This window comes from Chiloscyllium plagiosum, unplaced genomic scaffold, assembly GCF_037043375.1.
Source record: "Chiloscyllium plagiosum isolate Xiang-an unplaced genomic scaffold, Cpla_swu_hap1 HiC_scaffold_34, whole genome shotgun sequence".
Taxonomy (NCBI): domain Eukaryota; kingdom Metazoa; phylum Chordata; class Chondrichthyes; order Orectolobiformes; family Hemiscylliidae; genus Chiloscyllium; species Chiloscyllium plagiosum.
The window spans coordinates 41445662-41473281 of NW_028270172.1; the positions used below are offsets into that span (position 1 = coordinate 41445662).

Below are 27620 nucleotides of genomic sequence, written 5' to 3' on the forward strand. Positions count from 1 at the left end.
ACCTCTGCAATCCTCTAGTATCTCTCTTGCGGCCAGAGAGGAATTGAAAACTATTGTCAGTGCCTCTGCTATTTTTTTGCTTGCCACACTCAACAGTCTGGGATACATTTCATCTGGCCCTAGAAGTGTATCTATGTTTAAGCTTGCCAGACAATTCAGAACCTTCTCTCTGTCAATGCTAATTTATCTACTTATATCACAGTGGTTCTCCTTGATTTCCAAACCCAACTATACCTGTCCCTCTCAATGGTGAACACCGACACAAAGTTTAATTTAAAACCCCACATTCAGTCTCTGGCTGCGTGCACGAATTATCACTGTGGTCCTTTATAAATAACATAGGATCGTCCTTTATCTTCCCTCCCAGTATCTTTCCATATCCCTTTTTGTTCTGGGAATTTCCTTTCTCAGCTGCCTCATGTACATTTTATACTCCTCTCGAGCTTCTATAGCCAAGGTGGCAGCAGAGTAGCAAGCTTTACCTTTTGAGAAGGGTCATAAATGCAAATAGCAATCATGTATTTTGGTATGAACCATTATGGGTATTAATTGTGGCATACCTCTGTGACTCCTAGTTGCAATTGCAAGCTCACATGGCTTATGGACAGCTTCCTGAAGGGCAGCTCCTCATGCTAATACTGCAAACAAGTCCATTCTGCAAGGGTGTGGGTGTTTATCCAGCTGTGAAAAGCAGTTTACCATTTGCTTAAAAACCCCACAAAGGCGAACTTTCAGACTTCACAATTGGTATGCCCATTCTGCAAACTGCACTGGTTTGACAATTCTTTTGCCTTCCAGCCTACTGATTTCTACCTCGACTTTTGCATAAGACAAAAGGCACTGGGCAGGCATGCAGAATTGCTTCCTGGTCAACATGCAAGGTGGTTTTTGGCTCCTTTTTGACAGCCCTTAGGCCTTCCTGAGAAAATTCCAGGTATTTCATTCAGACTTCACTCAGGCAACCATTTTCTAATCGAAAAATGTTTAGCCAATCTAGCTGAATCTTTCTCAACTAATTTCGCCACATCAAGCTTGGGTCTGATCCTTTTACTACAATCAATGATAACTGCACCAATTGCTTCTCACAGGACTCCAGAACTGAAGTTGTATCCTTGATCTGTAATGGCTCATTCACAGTCTGGCTGATGTCTTGTGAAAATCTAAGATTTGGAGTCCAGAGCAAATCTTGTTAAAGACTGGTTCTGCAATCACTGATACAGCTACATAGATATCAACCTCCATTTGAATCGGGTGACCATTTAACCAGACAGTAATTTGGATTGGTTCTGACTTGGATATTGCTAAGAAACGTAAATGAGCAGAATGCTTTTAAAAACTAATTTATACACTTTTTAAAAAGTCAGAAATGATTTTTTTTTAAAAGTCAGATGAACAGTATCAGGATATTAGGCGAAAGTGAGGACTGCAGATGCTGGAGATCAGAGTCAAGATTAGAGTGGTGCTGGAAAAGCACAGGTCGGACAGCATCCGAGGCCCAGGAAAATTAATGTTTCGGGCCGGAGTCCTTAATCAGGAATGAGGCTGGAAGCCTCGGGGGTGAAGAGATAAATGGGAGGAGGTGGGGATGGGGAGAAGGCAGTTGAGAGTGCAATAGATGGATGAAGGTGGGGGTAAAGATGATAGGTTGGAGAAGAGGATGGAGTGAATAGGTGGGAAGGAAGGTTGACAGGTGGGACAAGTCATGAGGATGGTGCTGAGCTGGAAGTTTGGAACTGGGGCAAGGTGGTGGGAGGGGAAATGAGGAAACTGGTGAAGTCCACATTGATGTCATTGGGTTGAAGGGTTCTGAGGCAGGAGATGAGGCGTTCTTCCTCCAGGCGTCGGGTGGTGAGGGTGAAAGGGGAAGGTGCCTGGAGGAGAGGGTGGGTTGTTGGGGGGCGTGGACTTGACCAGGTAGTCAAGGAGGGAACTTCCTAATTTCCCCTCCCACATGGTAGAAGATGCCCTCCAATGCATCTCATCCACATCCCACACCTCTGCCCTCAAACCCCACCCCTCCAACCGAAACAAGGACAGAACCCCCCCCCCCCCTCCCCCACCGGTCCTCACCTTCCACCCCACCAAACTCCGCATAAACTGCATCATCCGCCTACATTTCCACCACCTACAAATGGACCCCATGACCAGGGATATATTTCCCTCCCCACCCTTATCTGCTTTCCGGAAAAACCATTCCCTCCATGACGACCTGGTCAGCTTCACTCCACCCAACAACCTACCCACCCCTCCTGGCACCTTCCCCTGCCACCGCGGGAATTACAAAACCTGTGCCCACATCTCCACCCTCACCTCCATCCAAGGCCCCAAAGGAGCCTTCTACATCCATCAATGTTTCACCTGCACTTCCACAAATGTCATTTATACATTGGGAGCAATGAATGCAAGTCTCCTTTACATTTGGGAGACTGGATGCCTTCTCGCAGACCGCTTCAGGGAACATCTCCAGGACACGCGCACCAATCAACCCCACCGCCCCGTGGCCAAACATTTCAACTCCCCCTCCCACTTTGCCAAGGACATGCAGGTCCTGGGCCTCCTCCACCACTGCTCCCTCACCACCCGAAGCCTGGAGGAAGAATGCCTCATTTTCCGCCTCAGGACCCTTCAACCCCATGGCATCAATGTGGACTTCACCAGTTTCCTCATTTCCCCTCTTTCCACCTTAACCCAGTTCTAAACTTCCAGCTCAGCACCATCCTCATGACCTGTTCCATCTGTCAATCTTCCTTCCTAGCTATCCATTCCAATCTCCACTCCGACCTATCACCTTTACCCCCACCTCCATCTACCTATTACACTCCCAACTACCTTCTCCCTCGCCCCACCCCTTCCCATTTATCTCTCCACCCCCAAGGTTTTCAGCCTCATTCCTGATGAAGGGTTCCTGTTCGAAACGTCGATTTTCCTTCTCCTCAGATGCTGCCTGAACTGCTGTGCTTTTCCAGCACCACTCTAATCTCAGTATCAGGATATTGTTAAGATATCTTTAAGTTATAATTTGTGAAGCCAAATTCCTACATTTGGTTTGGAAACTGAAATGCTTTCAAATGCTGATGTCCTCATTGTCCAGATGGTTTTAAGTTATTCGTGAAATGACTCCGGAGATAGTTTCTGCCTGGAAAAACCAGGTCAAAAATGTTGTCGTAAAATTACTGAATATTATTGGACAGTCAGCCCAACTTCCCCACAGGTCCATTTCTTTCCTTTTAATCTTGAGGTCACTGAATAAAATAGTTAAGCCTCTAGTGCAATGGATGTCCCACTGCAACTTCTGCATTTCTACACTCCAGACATTTGGGAGCTTCTAACTGCTACAATAATGGCTATGCCAGCTATCATCAATACAGAAAAGTGCAAAATAAGGACAGCAGAATTTACTTGATGTGTGAATCAACTAAGATAATCAAAAATTTTGTTTATCTCTTCCAGTATTGTTTTTAAGATCTGCCATATTTTCTACATTACAAATGTGACTAAATTAGGTTATCACCAATTTGGATGCCCTAAGGTTATATAAAGTGCTATCTAACACAAATATATGGTGCTAAAACAGTATGCAGGGGTTCCTAATATCTTTTTGCTTTTGACACCTTTTGTGAACTAAAAATTCCATTGTCTACATGTATTCTTCTCTATAAATATTAGTTATACAATTAAACATATGTTCTTTTTGCTCAATTAAACAACATTAAGGTTGCTTTGGGGTTTATTTTAAACCGGTCTCTATTCTGCTAAGTTACTCCAGCCCAAATTTTCTTTGCTCTACCAATGGCCAGGCTCGACCTGAAACTTTAGAAATCCCCCTCTCCCCAAAACCTTTATGTGCTCCTTAAAACCCACCCCTTGGATTTAACTTTCATCAACTATTTTAGTATTTCTATGGTGTAACCTAAGACCAGATTTTAGCCAAGTCAGAATACCTCGACATCTTCACCAAGTTGGTATCATATCCTGATTTAAGAAAACCCACCCCAAATATCACACCAACCATATTCACTATGGGGTATGATGAGAACAGGGCAAGAGGTATTCTGCACATCTGCAATTCACGAAGGCAGCATGCGTATAAAAGTACAGCTGCCTTGACTCAAAAGCAATTTTCAACATCTAAATTCTAAAACTGGATTCAAAAAATATCAAGAAAATGTCAAAACCAGAGTTCTTTAGCCAAATCAGGTACTCCTTTGGAATTGTTAAAAGTTGATATTAATGTGCATGAAAATCTGTCATGAACTTGGAACTGTCAAGCAATTTAAATCCCCTCCCCTCTAAATTTTGAGGAAAGAAAGAAAATGAAAGAAATTTAAATTGAAAGAAAATGTGGTTGTAATTTCAATAGAGGTTTTCTAATATAAACAATAGGGTTAAAGGATTAGTGCTGCTGGACTGCTTCCACAAACTTTTTTTTTATAGTGGGGGGCCTGTGAAAGTTCATGATTTTATTAGCAGCTTCACATTGTAATAAATGAATTATCTGTCTTTGATGGGAAAAAGTGAGGTCTGCAGATGCTGGAGATCAGAGATGAAAATGTGTTGCTGGAAAAGCGCAGCAGGTCAGGCAGCATCTAGGGAACAGGAGAATCGACGTTTCGGGCATTAGCCCTTCTTCAGGAATGAGGAGAAGGGCTCATTCCTGAAGAAGGGCTAATGCCCGAAACGTCGATTCTCCTGTTCCCTAGATGCTGCCTGACCTGCTGCGCTTTTCCAGCAACACATTTCCATATCTGTCTTTGATGTAGGGCTATGACTACAAATGCTTGGCTTTGTAAGGGATTAATTACATGAAGGAATCATGTGGTCCTGTAAAGGATTAAGTATTTAAAAGAAATTTTAAACATATTGAATGGGATTATCAATGATTTTTAAAATATAGTGATGTCAAATAGATATTGGAGTTCAACTTTAGTTTATCTCAGCATAGCTCCTGAAGTCTCTCAATGGTGGACACCAGACGATTTGCATAGAGAGTGAGAAGGCAGAGGATGATGGGTGGAGACCATGGGTTGGAATTAAATTGTCATAGTAGCTATAAATGGGCTATGAGAATGTATGGTAGTCATGGGTTGGCTTGAGTTGGCACTAAGAAAGACTGGGTCTGTAGAGATGTGTGAGGAGTTATTGATGGCATGAGTTGTCATTGCCAATGGAAGGAGAATAGGGATGAGGGGGGGGGAGAGACATGGGTTGACTTGAACAAACTGTTACAGCTACAGCACTGGCATCTACCTGACAAGGTGGAAAATTGCCTCAGTATTTATATCCTGTACAAAAAAAGCAGGATGAATCCAACCTAGTTAATTACTGCCCTAGTAGTCTGCTCTTAATCATCAGTAAACTGATGGAAGGCGTCATTAGCATTATGAAGCAGCACCTGCTCAGCAATATCCTGTTCAGCGATGCCGAGTCAGGGTTCCACTAGGGCTACTCAACTTCTGACCTTATTGCAGCCACAGTTCAAGCATGAACAAAAGAGATGAATTCCAGAGATGAGGTGAGAGTGATTGCCTTTGACATCAAGGCCACATTTGACAGAGTGTAGCATCAAGGAGACCTAGCAGAATGGAGTCAATGGGAGTAAAGGGGTAAACTCTCCACTAGTTAGAATCATATTTGGCACAAAGGAAGATAGTTGTAATGGTTGGAATTAAATTGTCTCAGTTCCAAAATACCTTTGTAGAAGTTCTTCAGGAAAGGGACATTGGCCCAACCATCTTTAGGTGCTTCATTAATTACCTCCTCTCTATCATAAGGTCAGAAGTGTGGACTTTAGCCGATGATTGCACCATGTTCAGCGTCATTTCTGACTCTCAGATATCGAAGCAGTCCATGTCCAAATGCAACAAAGTCTGGATAATACCCATGCTTGGGCTGAAAAGTAGCAAGTAACATTCATGTCACAAAAACGGCAGGCAATGACTATCTATGAGAGAAGCTAATCTTGTCCCTCGATATTCAATGGCAATGGCAATACCATCACTGATTCTGCATTCTGCATACCCAGAAGGTTACCATCAACTGAATTGGATTTGCCAGATAAATAGTGGTTACATGAACCAGAGAGTAGGAATCCTGCAGAAAGTAACTCAATTCCTGATTCTCCAAAGCTTATCTACAAGGCACAAGTCAGGAATGTGATGGCGAGCTCCCTACTTGCCTGGAACAGTGCAGTTCCAACAACAATCAAGAAACTTGACATCTTCTAGAACAAAACAGCCTGCTTGGCTGGCCACATATCCACAAACATCCAGTCCCTCCACTAACTACACTCAGTGGCAGTAGTGTGTACCATCTACAAGATGCAGTGCAGAAATTCACCAAGGTTCCTTAGGGAGCACATTGCAAACAGACAATCACTTCCATCTGGAAGGACAAGGGTCACAGTCATATGGGAATACTACCACCTGCAAAATCTCCTCCCTGCCACTGACTATCCTAACAAGTATGACCTTCACAGAGCCATTAAGACAGCCAAGGACCAATACCGATCCAAACTAGCGACCCAAATAGACACCCGGCGACAATGGCAAGGACTGAATGACATCACAAGTTCTAAAAAGAAACAGTGCAAGATAGCAGACAATGACATATCCCTCCCAGACCATCTCAACGCTTTCTATGCTCGCTTTGAGCAGAATTTCGGCAGAGAAGTAACACGTATTCCAACAAGTCCTGATGAACCTATCCCAACAGTCACTGCATCAGAAGTCAGATTAGTTTTCCTTCGTGAGAATCCAAGGAAAGTGATGGGACCAGGTGCTTCATTAATTACCAGGCCGTGCACTCAGAGCATGTGCAGATCAACTGGCAGACGTCTTCTCGGATATCTTCAACCTCTCCCTGCAACTGGCCACTGTCCCTGCCTGTTTCAAGAAGGCCAACATCATCGTTGTGCCAAAGGCTCATGCAGCATGTCTCAATGATTACTGCCCAGTGGCTCTAACTTTGGTGGTCATTAGTGCTTTGAAAGGCTGGTTATAGCATTAAGGAGGAGACCACTCCCTCCGCGACTCCCTTGTCAGATCCACACCCCCCACCGACCCAACCTCCACTCCCGGCACCTTCCCTTGCAACCGCAGGAGGTGCAACACCTGCGCCCACACCTCCCCCCTCACTTCTCTCCAAGGCCCCAAAGGAAACTTCCATATCCGCCACAGATTCACCTGCACCTCCACCCACATCATCTACTGCATCCGCTGCAGCCGGTGTGGCCTCCTCTATATTGGGGAGACAGGCCGCCTACTTGCGGAGCGATTCAGAGAGCACCTCTGGGCCACCCGGACGAACCAACCCAACCACCCTGTAGCACAGCATTTCAACTCCCCCTCCCACTCCACCAAGGATATGCAGGTCATTGGACTCATCCACCGCCAAACCACAACAACGCGACGGTCGGAGGAGGAGCGTCTTATCTTCCGACTGGGAACCCTCCAACCACAGGGGATGAACTTGGACTTCACCAGTTTCTTCATCCCCCCTCCCCCCAACTTGTCTCAGCCGAATCCCTCCAGCCCGGCACCGCCTTCCTGACCTGCAGTCTTCTTCTTGACCTCTCCGCCTCCATCCTACTCCGACCTATCACCCTCAGCTTGACCTCTTTCCACCTATCACATTTCCAACGCCCCTCCTCCAAGTCCCTCCTCCCTACCTTTTATCTTCTCCTGCTGAACACTCTCTGCTCATTCCTGAAGAAGGGCCTGTGCCCGAAACGTCGAATCTCCTGTTCCCTGGATGCTGCCTGACCTGCTGTGCTGTTCCAGCAATAAAGTTTCAACACTGGTTATAGCATTAATCAACTCCAGCCTCCCCACTACTGCTGTGGTTCTGTTCGCCGAGCTGGAAGTTTTTGTTGCAAACGTTTCGTCCCCTGTCTAGGTGACATTCTCAGTGCTTGGGAGCCTCCTGTGAAGCACTTCTGTGGTGTTTCCCCCGGCATTTATAGTGGCCTGTCCCTGCCGCTTCCGGTTGTCAGTTTCAGCTGTCCGCTGTAGTGGCCGGTATATTGGGTCCAGGTCTATGTGTTTGTTGATGGAATTTGTGGATGAGTGCCATGCTTCTAGGAATTCCCTGGCTGTTCTTTGTTTCGCTTGCCCTATAATGGTAGTGTTGTCCCAGTCAAATTCATGTTGCTTGTCGTCTGCGTGTGTGGCTACTAGGGATAGCTGGTTGTGTCGTTTCGTGGCTAGTTGATGTTCGTGGATGCGGATCGTTAGCTGTCTTCCTGTTTGTCCTATATAGTGTTTTGTGCAGTCCTTGCATGGGATTTTGTACACTACATTAGTTTTGCTCATGCTGGGTATCAGGTCCTTCGTTTTGGTGAGTTGTTGTCTGAGAGTGGCTGTTGGTTTGTGTGCTGTTATAAGTCCTAGTGGTCGCAGTAGTCTGGCTGTCATTTCAGAGATGTTCTTGATGTATGGTAGTGTGGCTAGTCCTTTGGGTTGTAGCATGTCCTCGTTCTGTTGTCTTTCCCTTAGGCATCTGTTGATGAAATTGCGAGGATATCCGTTTTTTGAGAATACCTTGTATAGGTGTTCCTCTTCCTCTTTTTGCAGTTCTGGTGTGCTGCAGTGTGTTGTGGCCCTTTTGAACAGTGTCTTGATGCAACTTCATTTGTGTGTATTGGGGTGGTTGCTTTCATAGTTCAGGACTTGGTCTGTGTGTGTGGCTTTCCTGTGTACCTTAGTGGTGAATTCTCCGTTTGGTGTTCTCTGTACCCTCACGTCTAGGAATGGGAGTTGGTTGTCCTTTTCTTCCTCTCTCGTGAATCGGATTCCTGTGAGTGTGGAGTTGATGATCCGGTGTGTATTCTCTATTTCCGTGTTTTTAATGATAACAAAGGTGTTATCAACGTATCTGACCCAGAGTTTGGGTTGAATTTGTGGTAAGACTGTTTGTTCTAACCTTTGCATTACTGCTTCTGCTATGAGTCCCGAGATCGGTGAGCCCATGGGTGTTCCGTTGATTTGTTCGTATATCTGGTTGTTGAATGTGAAGTGTGTTGTGAGGCACAAGTCCAGTAGTTTAAGTATGCCGTCTTTGTTGATGAGTTCAACGTCCTGTTGTCTGTTATGTCTGTTCAGCAAGTTGGCTATTGTTTCTCTGGCTAGGGCTTTGTCAATAGACGTGAACAGTGCCGTTACGTCGAATGAGACCATGGTTTCTTCCTTGTCTATGTGTATATTTCTGATGATGTCCAAGAATTCCTGTGTTGATTGTATAGAGTGTCTGGATCCGCTGATCAAGTGTTTCAGTTTCTGCTGTAGTTCTTTTGCCAGTTTGTGTGATGGTGTCCCTGGTAGTGATACTATGGGTCTGAGTGGGATGTCTGGTTTGTGCACTTTAGGTAGTCCATAGAATCTGGGGGTGTTGTTGCTTTCAGGTTTCATTCTTTGTAGGTCAAACCTGGTTATCTGTCCGTTTTTTTGTAGGTTCCTCAGTGTGTTGTTTATCCTATTGGTGAGCTGTGGGGTGGGGTCAAACTCCCTCTTTTGGTAGGTGTTGGTATCTGCAAGTAGTTGTTGTGCTTTTTGGATGTACTCTGCTTTGTCCAGGATGACCGTCATTCTGCCTTTGTCTGCTGGTAGTATGATTATGTTCTTATCGTTTCTTAGTGATTCTAGTGCTTCCCTCTCCTTGGTGTTGAGGTTATGTGTTTGTCTTTTCCTTGTTATCAGGGGTACGATACTTTGTCTCACTGTTTGTTGCGTCTCTTCTGTCAGTCCATTGTTCCTGAGTGTGCATTCTAGTGCTGCTAGGAAGTCTGCTGTCTTGGCGTCCCTGTGGTTGTAGTTGAGTCCCTTGGCCAGAAGCGCTTCACAGGAAGCTCCCAAGCACTGAGGATGTCACCTAGACAGGGGACGAAACGTTTGCAACAAAAACTTCCAACTCGGCGAACAGAACCACAGCAACGAGCACCCGAGCTACAAATCTTCTCACAAACTTTGAACTCCCCACTACTCTTGACCCACTCCAAATTTGTCTATCGGACCAAGAGATCCATGTCAGATGCCATATCACTTACCCTTTACTCCTCTCTAGAACATCTTGACACCAAGATCAGCTACATAAGAATCCTACTCTTTAACTACAGTTCAGCCTTCAACACTATTATGCCCTCGAGACTGATTACTAAACTTAGTGATCTCGGACACTTTGTGCAACTAGATCTTCAGTTTCCTGACCCACAGGCCACAATCAGTGAAGACTGGGGACAATACTTCATCCTCACTAACACTCAACACTGGAGCCCCCCAGGGGTTCATGCTCAGCCCCCTACTGTACTCACTGTATATCCATGACTGCATCGCCAAATACCAGACTAATGCCATTTACAAGTTTGCTGATGACACCACCATAGTCGGTGGAATCTCAGGTGGCAACAAACCAAACTACAGATGGGAAGTGGAAGATCTAGAAAAATGGTGCACTGAGAACAACCTAGCTCTCAATGCTGGCAAAACCAAGGAACTCATTATTGACTTTTGGCGGGATGTTACTCCCCCTGCACACTAACAGCACAGAGGTGGAATGAGTGGAGAGTGTCAAGCTCCTGGGCGTGGTCATTCACAACAAGCTTTCTTGAACTCTCAATGTGGATGCACTGGTTACAAAAGCCCAACAACCTCTCCTCTTCCTCAGGCAGCTGAGGAAATTTGGCATGATGGCGAATACCCTTGCCAACTTTTATAGGTGTGCCATTGAGAGCATTCTGCCTGGATATATCACTACTGGGTATGGCAAATGTACCATTCAAGATCGGAGACGGTTACACAGAGTGGTAAACTCGGCCCAGACAATCACAAAGGCTAACCTCCCATCTATAGAATCCATCTCCCAGGCTGCTGTCAAGGAAAAGGCTGCCAGCATTCTCAAAGATCCATCCCACCCCAGCAATGTTTTTCTACATCCTCTACCATTGGGGAGAAGGTACAGAAGCCTGAACACATACACCAGCTAGTTTTGAAATAGTTTCTACCCTACTGTTGTTAGAATACTGAATGGACTCACAAACTCTTAACATTCACCTGTACCTGTATTTTTGTTTTTGCCACGGTTTACCTATTATTTATGATCTATGCAACTTAACTATGTGATCTGCCTGTATTGCTCGCAAGACAAAGCTTTTCACTGTGCCTCGGACGTGACATTCCATTCCATTGCCATTCCTTCAGTATCATTGAGCCAAACTTCTGGAATTGCCTCCCCAACAGTAATGTGGGTCTACCTACAGTACATGAACTGCAGTGCTTCAAGAAGGCAGCGCACCAACACCTTGTCAAGGACAAACAGGCCTGGCCAGTCACATCCCACGACTAAGTAATAAAAAAGAAATAATTTACATTTAACTAGTATGGAAGGTTGAGGGGCCATATATAGTGGCTACAGACAAAGGCATAGGTTGGTTTTGGAGGATATGAGAGCTGTGGAGAGAGGTGAGGCTATGACATGGCATGGATGGGACTTAGGTCGGATATGTGTTTGTAGAGTGAGGTGTAGAGGGCTGCTTTCTATTGTTTAAACAGAAGGCCTCTGCATTCAGCAACCCTTGTGACTCACTCTGCATTCACTGTGGGCAGTCCAACTTCAGTTTCCATCTAACCAACCAGAACATAAGTAGGTCACTTTATTCCGAGGTAGGTTTATAATATATTATGAAATTTCCCAATCCTGCATACCCGTGTCAGGAGCAAAAATTCAATCCTTGGTATCAATTTTTGTTTGATTTTGATTTAGACTTAAAAAGCACTTTTAGGACTTTTGGTAAATTAAAGACATTACGTAAGTACAATTGATGGCTGTTGAAACTGTGGAGTTCTGCAAAAAGAATGAGAGAATGTTAGTTTCCCAATAGTAGAAAAATCAGTCCAGAATACATAAAATAATTAGTCAAATTCGCCGTTAATTATTCAGTAAAGCAAACTCAAGGTAGTGTGTATGCTGGGATTTAAAGTAATAAAAGGTGTAGCAGTATAATTATTGGAGTCAGTTAGATCACTTGGTGTGTGTTCAAATCCCACACCAGCTGAAATTACCATAAAGTATTCTCCTTCTCAACTTCTCCCCTCACCTGAGGTATGGTGACTTCAGGTTAAACCACCACCACTGTGTCTCTCATGAGAGAGTACCAGAGTGGACTGGTAGGACCAAGGTGACCTTACCTTTAGTATACTTATTTGTTACTCACTATGCAGTTTCTTCTACAGTAGGGAGGCCAAGCTGAGTGATGACTTTGTGAGACACTTCCATCAGTCTGCAAGTATGACCCCGCAATTCCAGTCACTTGCTATTTAAGTATGCCTTCCTGCTTCATTTCTGTCCTAGGCTTGATATAGTGAAGCCCGGCGCAAGCTGCAGAAGCAACAACTAGTTTTCCATTTAGGTGTTTTACAACCTTCTATACTCAACATTGAGTTCAACAATTTCAATTAACTCTGTCCTTCCACTTTGATACGTTTTCTACTTATTGCTTAATGTTGTTGTCATGTTTTTTTCCTTTCAGTGAGATGCGGCTTTTATTCTGCAATTAACACCTACTCTGGAACAATTCTTTGTTTCTTTTTTCTACCTAATATCAGTCCCTTTTCTTTTTCTATAATATCTTGGATCGTAAATCTCTCTTACTGTCCAATCTATCTTGGACCTTTGTTATGTTCCATTTGGTCTTCCTCCCTTTTCAACAGCTTAAAATCCATTGTAATTTCAACCTTCATTCAGTTCTGAAGAAATTATATTGGACTTGAAAAGTCAACTGTTTCTCACTCCACAGATACTGCCAGACCTGCTGAGTTTCTCCAGTACTTGTTTATATTTCATAACTTGAGCACTTGAGTAGTTCACTTTCATGTTAGTTTGTAATTCACTACCACTTCTCTTCAAAGAACACCTAGCTTGAAAAGGTTTGGTTTTCTTTTCGATAAGATTTCGATTTTGTTTGTTGCATCTTATGCACCCTCATTACTTTCCATTTCCCTCCTGGTGTTTGAGAAGATGTTTACCAAATCTCACTTTCACGGTCACATCTCCTTCCTCAATGACTTTCTCGCTCCAACTTATGCTATGTAATTTCCAACTGAAGCTCCAGCTATTGAATTTCCCAGCCTCATTGAACATGTACTCCCAGTCTTTTCAGACAAGCAGTTCAAATAGAGCAGCAGGGACCTGTGGATAAAGTATAGTGAATCCTCGGAAGCAAGTTCGGAAGTTTTACCCAGAATTACAGATACCTCCATAAAGTACAATGTTCCTTGGACTGTTGTTCTTGCTGCATCTAGAGATCTACCCTTAGTGCCATGAGCCAATAGAGGTGCATACTTGCCTCTCTCACCATCAACACCAATTCACATGATCTCAAAAGCTTTCTTGGTCTCTAGTTTAATTTAATTCTTCATCTCATCACAGGCTTAACAAGAAACATTTTATTTTCCTTTCAGGTATTAAGTTACACAAGCTCCAACAACTTTTGAGTTCAAAGCCTCCTCTGGGTTCCTCATCCCTCCCCTGCTCTTTGACCCTATCATATCTCTTGTATTCACTAGCATCTGATCTTCTGCTCTCCGATGTTGAATGATCAATGCTCTGTAAAGGACTCCATTTTATCTGCTTGTATCTCTGCCTCAATTAATATTGGGTACAGCATGTGTCCATCTTCACAAGAGAAAAAGGTATTGTCATTGTAGCATGGTTGTCATGACAATATTGAGAGAATTAAAATAAAGATTCATTTAAAGGTTGGCAATCCTCAAAACAGAGAAGCCACAAAGTCAGAATAGCTTGCATCCTAGGTCTTGGGCAAATTAAGATTGAAATTGTAGAGGCTCTAGCCACAGCCTTCTAATCTTTCAAAGCTACTTTTGTTTAAAATAAGGAATAAACCCAAAGGTTTACAAGCCAGTTAACTTTACAATAATGGTGGGGAAACTTTTAGAATCAATGCAGTTAAAGCTAAAGCATGTTTCAATAATTTTTGTTCTTCAATTAACTGGATGATGAGTGACTGCCAAAAGAAGCAGGTAGATAGTGTAGGAGTCTCCTGTGGTTATTCCCCTCTCTAACAGGTACCCCATTAAGGTTACTATTGGGGCCTTGAGATAGGAGCCTCTCAGGGGAGTATAAAAGCAGCAGCCTGGCACGTGGCACCACAACTGGCTCTGATGTAGAGCAGTGTCAGGCAAGATCCAAGCAAGCAATAGTGGTAGGAGTCTCACTAGTTAGGAGCACAGACAGGCATTTCTGTGGCCACCTCAAGTCTCCAGGATGGTGTGTTGCCTCTCTGCTGCCAGGTTCAAGGACGTCTCTAAGCGGTTTCACAAAATACTTAAGGGGGAAGGTGAGCAGCCAAAGGTCAGAGTGCATATTTGTACTAACAACATAGGTAGAGTGACATAAGGTCCTGTGGAGTGAGTACATGAAGTTAGGAAAGAGGCCGAAAAACAGGATCTCAAAGTAGTAATCTCTGGGTTGCTACCAGTGCCACGTGCAAGTGAGGCAAGGAATACAAAGATAGGAGAGATGAATGCGTGGCTAAGGAACTGGTGGAGGGGCAGGGTTTCAGGTTCTTGGATCATTGGAACCTTTTCTGGGGCAGGGGTGACTTGTAGAAGAGGGATGCCTTGCGTTTTCACTAGAGTGGAATGAATATCTTCACAGAGAGGTTCGCTGATGCTATTCAGGAGGGTTTAAATTAGAGAGTGGCAGGAGGCTGGGAACCAGACCACAAGATCTGCAAGTGGAGGGTTTGAGGGGAAGGTAGATGTTAGGACCAGTAAATCAGAAAGAAAGAACAGGCAGAGACAGGTAAATGAACATGTTGATACTAATGGGCTGAAGTGTATTTATTTCAACGCAAGTAGTATTATAGGTAAGGCAGATTAGCTGAAAGCCTGCTTTCAACGAGGAGAGCTAGAAAAGCTTGGGTTGGTTTCTCTGGAGTGGCAGAGGCGGAAGGGAGACTTGATGGAAGATTGAGATGCATAGATAGGGTGTGACTGTCAGAATCATTTTCCTATATCTAATGTCTAATACTAGTGGGCATGCATTTAAGGTGAGCTGGGGAAAGTTTAAAGGAGATGAGCGTGACAAGTTTTTTTTTAATATACACAGAACATGCAGCCAGGGGTGTGGTAGAGGCAGATATAATAGGGGCATATGAGAGACCTTTAGATAAGCACACAAATATGCAAGGATTGGAGGGATATAGACCATGGGCAGAAGGAAGGGATCAGTTTAATTTGGCATCATGTTCGGCACAACACCGCGCTGTACAGTTCTATATTCGATATGGTCTGTGTTCTGTTTAACAGAGGTGGTCAATAGGATAGTGTATTTGATGTAAATATGGATTTTCAGGAACTTAAACACATACCATAGTCCAGCATCACAGATTGGGTATTGGAAATAAAACAACTTGGGATTGCAGTGACATTTTCACTGTGGCTATGAAACTAAGAGAGACAGTTTTTTTCCAGATGGAGTAAGAGTTACAGTTATGCCCCCACATGCTGGTGTTGGATCAAGCTGGATTTGGGTGTACAGAACATAATGTGCAAGTTTTCAAATAAGATGAAATTTTGAAATACATGCAACAATGAGGCTAATAATGGAACGAAAGGATGAAAAACACATGGCAGATTTAACTTGGAGAAATGCAAAGAGACACATTTTTGTCAAAAGAATGAAGAGAGGCAATATAAACAAAATTGTACAATTTTAAAAGAACAAAGAGAGACCTGGGAGTGTGTGCAGACAAATCTTTGAAGGTGACAGGTCAAGTTAAAAGGAGAAGGCATACAGGCAGTACCTGAACTGGGAACAGAAACCTTGTGGGGAGGTTTTCTGGGAGGTGAGATCCTGAGAGAAGATTCAGCAGGGTGAGGAGCACAGTAAAATTAGAAGAGATGGTAAGTAGCATGGAAAGGAAGGCATACAAATTATAGGCCAGTTAAAGGACAAGGGTGTTTGGCAAATTTGGATGGTACTTATTTTATTACAAAGATTTATTTGATTGCAAGGAGTCTGGCAAAAAGGCAGATGAGTTGCCACAAATTAAAACATGGGTTTTGATGTCATTGTCATGTCATTCTTAAAATGCATCCAGGAGAGCTTTTTAAGCCAGTACATAGAAAGCCTGACAAGAAAGAGGCTTAGTTTTAGTAATGAAGTCAGGCAAGTGGTTAAAGCATCAATGGGGGAGTATTTTGCAGATATTATCAATATTCATTAGATTCAAGATTGTTATGGAAACAAACATGGATGGGCCTGAAAGCAAAGTTCTAAACTGGGGCCAATTTTAATAAGCTCACTTATAATTTGGCCACAGTGAATAGAAGCAGATACAATTCAATAAATCTGTGTCAAAGCAGTTGGACGGATTCAAGAAGGAAACGAGGAGACCACAGGGCCAACATGTTCTAATATAAATAGAGGGTGAGACCAACAAATCCATCAAATCATGGATAGATAATATACAGAATTGGATAAAGGGAAGAAAAAGAGGCAGATACTAGAGAAAAAACCCTAGAGAAATAGAGAATATGCAAAGGGGATTTTAAAACGGAAATTAGGAGAGCAAAATGGAGGCATAAATGGATTTGACACGTAAAATTAAGAAAAACCCTAAGTTCTTTTACAAGTACATTTAGGATAAAAGAATAACTAAGGAAAGAGTACAGCCCATTAAGGACCACATTGCTAACTTGTGCATGGAACCTGAGGATGTCAGTAGGGGTCTAAATTAATAATTTGTGCCAGAATTCACTAGTGAGAGGTACAATGTGAGTGTAGAAACCATGGAGGACTAAGATGTACTTAATGAAATTAGTATAAAAAGAAAGGAGGATCTGAGTGGTCTGGCAGGCTTAAGAATAGATAAATCTCCAGGACCTGATGATGTGTCCCAGGCTGTTGATTGAGGAAAGGGAGGAAATAGCAGGGCGCTGGGAATAATTTTCAATTCCTCTCGTGCCACAACAGAGGTATCAGAGAGTTGAAGACATCTAGTTTGGTACCATCATTCAAGAAGACAGGAAAGGATAAACCAGGAAACTACAGACAAGTTAGTATAAACTTAGTGGTGTGGAAACTAATTGAAGCAATTCTGAGGGACAAAATTAAACTCCACCTGGAAAGGTAAGGATTTATCGTGAACAGTCAGCATAGTTTTGTTATGTGAAGGTCATGTCTGACCAACTTGATTACATTTTTTGAAGAGGTGATCAGGAGTGTAGATGAGGGGAATGCATTTGGCATAGTCTACAGCAATGTTTTTGATATAGCCCCACATGGGAGACTGACAGCAAAGTTAGGAACCCATGGGATCCAAGAAGATTTGGCTAATTGGATCCAAAATTGGCTAAGTGGCAGGAAGTAGTGGATGTTGGTTGAAGGGTATTATTATGATTGGAAGCCTGTGTCCAGTGTGATTCTGCAGGGCTCTTGCTGTTTTTGGTGTATATATAATATATTTAGACTTTAACATAAGAGGATTGATCAGTACGTTCACGGATGCTACGAGAATTAGTTGGATGGGAAATAGTGAGGGCACACCTCAGATTACAGGAGCATATAGACCAGCTGGTCAAATGGACCGATCAGTGCCAAACTGAATTCAATCTGGATTAAATATGAGTTAACACACTGGGGCAGGACAAACAAGGCAAAAGAATTCATGGTGAATGGTAGGTCTTCAGGGACTCACTGAGGATCAAGGGTCCTTGGCATGCATGTCCACCAATCCATTAAGGTAATAAGACAGATGGATAAATTGGTTAAGAAGGCATAGGATACTTGCCTTGATTAGCCAAAGCATAGAGGTTAACAACAGAGAGGTTCTACTGGAACTGTATAAAACATTGCTTTGGACACTGATACAGTATTGTGTGCAGTTCTCAAATCCTTTAGGAAGGATGTAATTGGACTGGAAATAATGTAGGGAGATTTACCAGGATGTTTTCAGTGTTTAAGTTATGAAAAGAGATTGGATAGATTGAGGTTAAGGAGACTGATATGATTGAGATGTATAAACTATGAAGTGGATTCCTGATGAAGGGCTTCCACCGGAAGTGTCGATTCACCTGCTCCTTGGATGCTGCCTGACTGGCTGTGCTTTTCCAGCACCACACTCAGACTCTGATATCCAGCAGCTGCAGTCCTCACTTTCTCCTGGATAGATAGACAGGAAAGAATATTCCTCTTGGTAAAGGGATCAATGATCAGAATGCACAGTTTTAAATGAAGGTCAGGAGGTTTAGAGGGGATGGGAGGAAAGAAGTTTTCACTCAGAGGAATCTAGAGCTCACTGCTTGTAAGGGTGAAAGAGGCAGAAACAGTCATAAAATTTAAGTAGCATTAGATGTACAATTGCAATGTTAATGAATACAAGGCCATGGGCCAATTGCTGGAAAATGGGAGAGATTAATTAGATACTTGTTTTCCATCAGCTGAAAGGCATTTTGCTGTGCCATAGACCTCTGTGACTCAGTGTTCAAAAGCATTAGGGATCTTTTTCTTTATCAATAATGGCACAGAGGCAAGGAATTAATGCTAAAGCTTCATGATACATTAATTAGACCTCAGTTGAAATATTAGGTTCAATAATGAGCAGAAAACTTTAGAAAGGATGTCTGAATCCCAGAACAGCAGGAGAGATTTACCAGAATAGTACCAGGGACATGGATTATATGGAGAGATAACAGTATGGATTAAAAGAAAACTTTCAAAATTATAAATGTTTTTATAGTCTAAACAAGAAGATATTTTCATTAGCACATGACACAAATTTAACTGATTTGGCAAAAGAGACAGGAGGTGATATATGTAATTTGATTTTTAAATAGGGCAAGATGTGTGCTGGGAAGCACTTCCCAAAACAGTGACAGAAATAGGTTCAATTGCACCTCTCAGAAGGGAACTGGATAAATACATAACTTTTACTCATATGTAGAATTATGGGAAAATAGTGAGAAATGGTACAAGTTTAAATTCAGTCTATTAAAAAGTCTGACAAGATTGTCTGAATGGCATCCTTTCATGCTTTTCTATCATTCTACGTTTTTCTTTACTAGAAACTTAGCTAGTTAGTATCAACACTCTGAAGCTTAAAATGTTTATATATATTTGTTTAACCACTATTTGAACAGAGGATGTTTATGCAATTCGAAAGGGATCACCACTCTTAAAATGAGGGACTTAATACAAAAGATCAAGTGTTTGTAGTTTTATACCCAAGGAATGAAACTTATTGCACAAGATTTTCCAAGAGTTGCAAAAGTAGCATGTTTTTAAATGTGAAACACATCATTTTCTAGTACATAGTTCAGCTGCTTATTTATTAAGGGGCTGTCTCTTTCCGTTTAAGCCGTTTCGATCTCTTTAGTCAACCAGCTAGCTCCTGCAGTTTCAAAAGACATGTCACTGCACAATGATTATCATTTTGATTAAAGTGATTATCACTTGTCACAGTAATAATAGTGAGAAAGCAAACAATCTCCACTTTATTATGGTTTGTTAGGAATTTGCTCTATACTTTTTAACTGGTTATCAGAGATACGTATTCAAAATTCCCGCTAAGTCAAAGAGTCACAGAGATGTACAGCACAAAAACAGACCCTTCGGTCCAACCCGTCCATGCCGACCAGATATCCCAACCCAATCTAGTCCCACCTACCAGCACATGGCCCATATCCCTCCAAAGCCTTCCTATTCATATATCCATCCAAATGCCTTTTAAATGTTGCAAATTGTACTAGCCTCCACCACTTCCTCTGGCAGCTCATTCTATACACGTACCAGCCTCTGTGTGAAAAAGTTGTCCCTTAGGTCTCTTTTATATCTTTCCCCTCTCACCCTAAACGTATGCCCTCTTGTTTTGGAATCCCCCCACCCCAAGGAAAAGACTTTGTCTATTTATCCTATCCATGCCCCTCATAATTTTGTAAACTTCTATAAAGTCACCCCTCAGCCTCTGACGCTCCAGGGAAAACAGCCCCAGCCTGTTCAGCCTCTCCTTAAAGCTCAACCCTGGCAACGTCCTTGTAAATCTTTTCTGAACCCTTTCAAGTTTCACAACATTTTTTTGATAAGAAGGAGACCTGAATTGCACGCAATATTCCAACAGTGGCCTAACCAATGTCCTGTACAGCCGCAACATGACCTCCCAACTCAAATACTCAATACTCTGACCAATAAAGGAAAGTTTACCAAACACCTCCTTCACAATCCTATCCACTTGCGACTCTACTTTCAAGGAGCTATGAACCTGCACTTCAAGGTCCCTTTGTTCAGCAACACTCCCTAGGACGTTATCTTTAAATGTACAAGTCCTGCTAAGATTTGCTTTCCCAAAATGCAGCACCTCGCATTTATCTGAATTAAACTCCATCTGCCACTTCTCAGCCCACTGGCCCATCTAATCAAGATCCTGTTGTAATCTGAGGTAACCCTCTTCACTGTCCACTACACCTCCAATTTTGGTGTCATCTGCAAACTTACTAACTATACCTCTTATGCTCACATCCAAACCATTTATATAAATGATGAAAAGTCTTGCAGTCCAAACATTTTGGCCTTCTGGCGCTCTTGATTTCACTCTATAAACAGACCAAAAATGAAACGCAATATGTAAAATTGTTTTTTATTGAGTCGTTCAATTCTTGTAGAAGCTAGAAACAGAATTTTAAATCCATACTGCACATATGCAGTTATTCACATCCTCGCTATAGTTCTGACTCGACTTGCAATAATGCAATAATGCTAAAAGTGCATATGCCACCACTGAAATAACATCAAACCAGCCCATAATTATTTAAGACATCATTCACCAATATTTTTCAAGGGTTTAACCGTTGAAATAATCATGGTGCCACACGGCATAAACAACCCAAGGCTTGTACAACAGAATGTAGGACACTTGCTCAAATGCAAAGCATTCCATGAGACGTGCTTAGGCGGAAAGGAAGGATGCTTCCTCAGGAAAAATAAAGCATAGGCACAAAAGCAGTTATTATATCAGTTATAGGATGTGATAAATAAAGTGGACACATCTGGTAAAAGAGAAAAAATACACAAACCAACATTCATTAAATCACCACCCCCCTCAACTTGTCCATCCCCATTTGTCCTTTTTTGATTTTGTCCCCAAAACTAAACAAAAATACTAGCCACTTATTTTGGGTGATGTAGCAGTTTTGGATTAGCCAAGCAGGATCATATATAGTGATATTAAATTACTGAAAACAATCTGTCAGTGCACAAAGTAAACGTATATGAGTTACACGGTGACTGCACCATAGTTGCACAATACAATTTAGGATAAATTGAAAACATGCATTCATGTACTTCCTTTCCTCAGGGTGCCTTGAAGTGTAATACAGCCAAGGAAGCATTTTTATAATGTAAAAGAAGTGAGTTTTACACTCAGTACTATATCAATGCTATTCCACAGTTTTTTTATCTCCCATCCAAGAATGCAAGAATCAAGTATCTTGGACACCACAAACAGTAAACATAATTTCCCTTTATCTCACTGATCAACAAAATATTACATAACGTTTCTCGAAGTATCTTGAGCATTATGTCCTGACACATGAACTCTCAACAAAAACCACAACTGAAATGGCACCACCCTGTATGCAACCTCAGCTGCCCAAGACAGATCTATTCAGTGCTATCTGATCTCAAAGTCATTTGCTGCCGCTCATCATATGCTTTAGCAGGTGCAAGCAGATAGAATTCAGAAGGTCAAAGCCAGCAGTGCCTTTGCTGTTTAGGAGCTGCAAGTTCACCAAATTTAAAAAAGTAGAGAAATACAAGTATTTCAGTAACACTTTAAATGTTACATAACCTGTAAGAGTTACAATTTAGTACTTCACATATCTTAAGTGCCAGCTGTGGCTCTGTGTCAGAAGACTGCAAGTTCACGTCCCACTCCAGAGACTTGAGGACATAACCTAGAGTAGAGATTGACAATCCAGTGAAGTATTAGCAGAACGTTTCCTTTTGGATGAGATGTTAAATTGAAGTGCCATCTTTCCTCTCAGATGGACGTTTTTTTGTTTATTTGTGGAATGTGGGCATCTCTGGCTGGGCCAGCATTTATTTCCTGTGCCAAGTGACTTCACCTTGTGGTGTACAAAATTAAAAATCACACAACACCAGGTTATAGTCCAACAGGTTTAATTGGAAGCACACTAGCTTTCGGAGCGACGCTCCTTCATCAGGTGATAGTGGAGGGCTCGATCGTAATACAGAATTTATAGCAAAAATTTGCAGTGTGATGTAACTGAAATTATACATTGAAAAATTGATTGTCTGTTAAGCCTTTCATTTGTTAGAATACAGTGAAACTATCACTGTATTCTAACAGATGAAAGGCTTAACAGACAATCAATTTTTCAATGTATAATTTCAGTTACGTCACACTGCAAATTTTTGCTATAAATTCTGTGTTACGATAGAGTCCTCCACTATCACCTGATGAAGGTGCGTCGCTCCGAAAGCTAGTGTGCTTCCAATTAAACCTGTTGGACTATAACCTGGTGTTGTGTGATTTTTAACTTTGTACACCCCAGTCCAACACCGGCATCTCCAAATCATGACCACCTTATGGTGAGCTGCCTTTTTGAACTGCCGCAGTCCACATGTAGTAGTTGACCCACAATGCCATTAGGGAGGGAATTGTTTATGTTTATTGCAGCTAATGAAGTTTTTTTTAAAGAAAGCTGTAGGACATATTGGCTCATATTATGATTAGCATCGGAATAGGTGCAACTAAAGTAACCTTGTTTAAAATTATCTATTTATCCCTCAGCAATTTTTCTGGTCAAGATTCTAAGTTTGGCCTGTCTATGAAATGCATCTATTGGAGACAACCAGGGAGAAATCCACTCAGCACAGGGGTACCACCATTTTTCTAAGTGTTACAAGTCCTCGGGGAAGGACAGGACTGGCAGCTTAATGTTCCAGGATACAAATGCTATAGAAAGGATAGAAAGGGAGGCAAGATAGGAGGGGGAGTGGCGTTTTTGATAAGGGAGATAGCATTACAGCTGTACTTAGGGAGGATATTCCCAGAAATACATCCAGGGAAGTTATTTGGGTTGAACTGAGAAATAAGAAAGAGATGGTCACCTTATTGAGATTGTATTATAGATCCCCTAATACTCAGCGGGAAATTGAGAAACAGATTTGTAAGGAGACTTCAGTTATCTGCAAGAATAATAGGGTGATTATAGTAGAGGATTTTAGCTTTCCAAACACTATGGCGGTCCCAAGTCTATGTTAAGGGTTTAGATGGAGAGGAATTTGTTAAGACTGTACAAGACAATTTTCTGATTCAGTATGTGAATGTACCTACTAGAGGAGGTGCAAAACCTGATCTACTCTTGGGAAATAAGGCAGGGCAGGTGACTGAAGTGTCAGTGGGGGAGCACTTTGGGGCCAGCGACCATAATTCCATTAGTTTTAGAATAGTGACGGAAAAGGATAGACCAGATCTAACAGTTGAAGTTCTAAATTGGAGGAAGGTTAATTTTGATGGTATTAGGCAAGAACATTCAAAAGCTGTTTGAGGGCAGATGTTCGCAGGTAAGGGATGACAGGAAAATGGGGAGCCTTCAGAAATTAGATAACAAGAGTCCAGAGACAGTATATTCTTGCTAAGGTAAAAAGAAAGGCTGGTAAGTGTAGGAAATGCTGGATTACTAGAGAAATTGGGGTTTAGTTAAGAAAAAGAAGGAAGCATACATCAGGTATATACAGGAAAGATCAAGAGAATCATGAGAAGAGTATAACGGCAATAGGAGTATACTGAAAAGGGAAAAGGGGGGGGATAAAGGAGACATGAAATAGCTTTGGCAAATAGGGTTAAAGAGAATCCAAAGGGTGAAAAGGGTAACGAGGGAGCAAATACGGTCCCTCAAAGATCAGCAAGGTGGCCTTCGTGTGGAGCTGCAGGAGATGGGGGAGACACTAAACAAGTATTTTGCATCAGTGTTTACTGTGGAGAAGTACATAGAAGATATAAAACGTGGGGAAATAGATGGTGACATTTTGAAAAATGTCCATATTACAGAAGAAGAAGTGCTGGATGCCTTGAAACACATAAAGGTGGATAAATCCCCAGGATTGATCAGGTGTATCCTAGAACTCTGGAAAACTAGGGAAATGATTCTTGGGTCTCTTGCTGCGATATTTGTATCATCGATATTCACAGGTGAGAGGTGCCAGAAAATTGGAGGTTGGTTAACATGGTATCTTTATTTAAGAAAGGTGATAAGGATAAGCCAGGAAATATAGACCAGTGAGCCTGATGTCAGTGGTGGGCAAGTTTTTGGAGAGAATCCTGATACACAGGATTTACACAATTTGGAAAGGCAAGGACTGCTTAGGGATAGTCAATATGGCTTTGTGCGTGGGAAATCATGTTTCACGAACTTGATTGAGCTTTTTGAAAAAGTAACAAAGAGGATTGATGAGGGCAGAGAGGTGGACGTGATCTATATGGACTTCAGTAAGGCGTTCACAACAAGGTTCCTCATGGGAGACTGGTTAGCAAGGTTAGATCTCATGGAATACAGGGAGAACTAGCCATTTGGATACAGAACTGGCTCAAAGGTAGAAGACAGAGGGTGGTGGTGGAGGGTTGCTTTTCAGAATGGAGGCCTGTGACCAGTGGAGTGCCACAAGGATCGGTGCTGGGTCCTCTACTTTTTGTCATTTACATAAATGATTTGGGTGCAAGCATAAGAAAGTTGCAGATGACACCAAAATTGGAGGTGTAGTGGACAGCGAAGAGGGTTACCTCAGATTACAATAGGATCTGGACCAGATGGGCCAATGGGCTGAGAAGTGGCAGATGGAGTTTAATTCAGATAAATGTGAGGTGCTGCATTTTGGGAAAGCAAATCTTAGCAGGACTTATACACTTAATAGTAAGGTCCTAGGGAGTGTTGCTGAACAAAGAGAACTTGGAGTGCAGGTTCATAGCTCCTTGAAAGTGGAGTCGCAGATAGATAGGATAGTGAAGGTGGTGTATGGTATGCTTTCCTTTATTGGTCAGAGCATTGAATATAGGAGTTGGGAGGTCATGTTGCGGCTGTACAGGATATTGGTTAGGCCACTTTTGGGATATTGTGTGCAATTCTGATTGGAAGGATATTGTGAAACTTGAAAGGGCTCAGAATAGACTTACAAGGATGTTACCAGGATTGGACGATTTGAGCTATTTGGAGGTGCTGAATAGGCTGGGGCTGTTTTCCCTGGAGCGTCGAAAGCTGAGGTGACCTTAGAGATTTATAAAATCATGAGGGGCATGAGTCTTTTTTCCTGGGGAGGGGGAGTCCAGAACTAGAGGACCCAGGTTTAGGGTGTGAGGGGAAAGATATAAAAGGGAGCAAGGAGCAACTTTTTCATGCAGTAGGTAGTGCATGTGCGAAATGAGCTGCCAGAGGAAGTGTTGTAGGCTGGTATAATTGCAACATTTAAAAGGCATCTGGATGGGTATTTGAATAGAAAGGATTTAGAGGGATATGGGTTCTGGCAAATAGGACTAGATTAGGTTGGAAATATCTGGTCGGCATGGACGACTTGGACTGAAGAGTCTGCTTACATGCTGTACATCTCAATGACCCCTTTGTTTCAGGAGTTAAAGGACACAAAGGCACTTTTACAGCAACGGCAGTAAATTTAGTTTCAACAGGACTATGATGCTGGAACGGGTCTCGGTTCAAGCAGGACCAGGTCAGGCTGGGGGTGGTTATGTGAGGTGTAGGGTCAGGGTGTAAGGCTGGTGCTGATTCTAGCAATCGGGTATTGAGGATATAATTGGGAAGAGGGTACCAGTAGCTACTGTAATTCATAAGTAACTATTAAGCTTAAGTGAGTTGACACTCTGAATCCTTTGCCTTAAATGGACTCTTTCAGAGGGTTGTAAACACAGGGGAATTGCCCTCTGAGAAAAAGTTACATCCCATAGAGTCAATTCCAGTCTAAGCTGCCCCAATGATCCTCCAAGCATCGCAATACAGGTGTTAAAACAGCAGGAGGCTTTACTACATTGTCACTGCTGTGCATGAGTTTTAGTCTGCATACCTGGAATGCAAGGCACTATTTAAAATAACTTTTTTTTTTAGGGACGTGGGGGATTCTTTGCCTAGTCAATATTTATATAGATGAAGGAGCGGTGCTCCAAAAGCTAGTGCTTCCAATTAAACCTGATGGACTATAACCTGATGTTGTGTGATTTTTAACTATGTACACCCAGTCCAACACCAGCATCTCATTTGGGATGGCACGGTGGATCAGTGATTAGCACTGCTACCTCATAGCACCAGGGACCCAGGTTCAAATCCGGCCTTGGGCAACTGTCTGTGTGGAGTTTGCACATTCTCCCAGTGTCTGCGTGGGTTTCCGCCGGTACTCCGGTTCCCTCCCACAGTCCAAAGATGTGCAGGTAAGGTGAATTCGCCATGCTAAATTGCCCATAGTGTTAGGTGCATTAGTCAGAGGGTTACTCTTCGGAGGGTCGGTATGGACTTGTTGGGCAGAAGGGCCTGTTTCCACAGTGTAGGGAATCTAAGTTAATCTCCAAATATTTATATAAGAACACTAAAACATTGCCTGGTTACTACCTCATTACTGTTTCTGGGATGCTGCTGAACAAAAACTGGCTGCAAAGTTTCCGACATTACATTACTGACTTGAATATACTTAATTGGATACAAAGCACTTTGCCAGGTCTGCAAGTTATTAAAGGTTGAAACAGATGCAAGTTCTTTTTCTGAATATCTAGGAGGAGATGGCAACCAATTAGAAAGCTTCAGGTGTCTCCCTTTTGGAATGTCTAGAGCAACCACTTTTCCTACTTCGTTGCCCCAACTGCTGGACTTTTCAACAGTCTATTATTGCACAGAATTCTTATTATTAAAGTGAAACATTCAACATGTTTAATTGTAGATATGTGCAGAGATTAGTTAATTGAGCTTGAAAGAATATCCTGTAAAAGACTTTGAACTTTCATCTTACACATACAGTTACTCACCTCCAAAGGATGCTGCCGTTTACAGGCCATCGCCAGGAAATCTCTCTGGGCTTCAAAGGCTGAACTAAATATTTCTGCCTGTTTGGGGAAAAAGAAAGTAAAAGCACAAGTCAAACAAAGAAAACAATAAAGCATAAAGCTAGCGGGCAATGAAAAGAAAAACAACAAGAACCAGGTTCTTTAAGCAATTTATATAAAGCAATCAAATGCTCCACAAGTTCATTTCAGAATTATAAAACAAAGTCATTGCACATCTGTCCCTTATATGTTAATCTTGATGAGACACAGATGGACACAAATATACAAGACACCACATATTGCAGTGAGATTTAAGAACCTGCATGAACAGCTGGGAATGTGAAAGCTCATCTTCCCTACTTAAAGCTATCAGCAGCAATACTCTGAAAGAATAAACCACTTTCATTCAGGTTCAAGGCTTACAATCATTTGCCTTTAACTAGTGAATTACAGTGTTCAATTTTGAGGAACCGTGCAGAGACTTTGTTTGCACAACAGCACTTGGCAGGGTTGTTAACAGATTTTCACAGATCAATTGAAACAATTTGCACAA

The 27620-nt window shown here is 42.3% G+C and overlaps 1 protein-coding gene across 2 annotated transcripts in view; it reads right to left on the bottom strand.

Annotated features, from left to right (window-relative positions):
- cap2 (cyclase associated actin cytoskeleton regulatory protein 2) overlaps positions 1-27620 on the bottom strand; it is a 243243-nt gene that overhangs the window by 95036 nt on the left and 120587 nt on the right. For both annotated transcript variants that reach the window (XM_043719122.2, XM_087978631.1), the window contains one exon: positions 27050-27127. In XM_043719122.2, coding sequence (XP_043575057.2) covers positions 27050-27127 — 78 coding nt within the window. The remainder of the gene's footprint in view (positions 1-27049; positions 27128-27620) is intronic.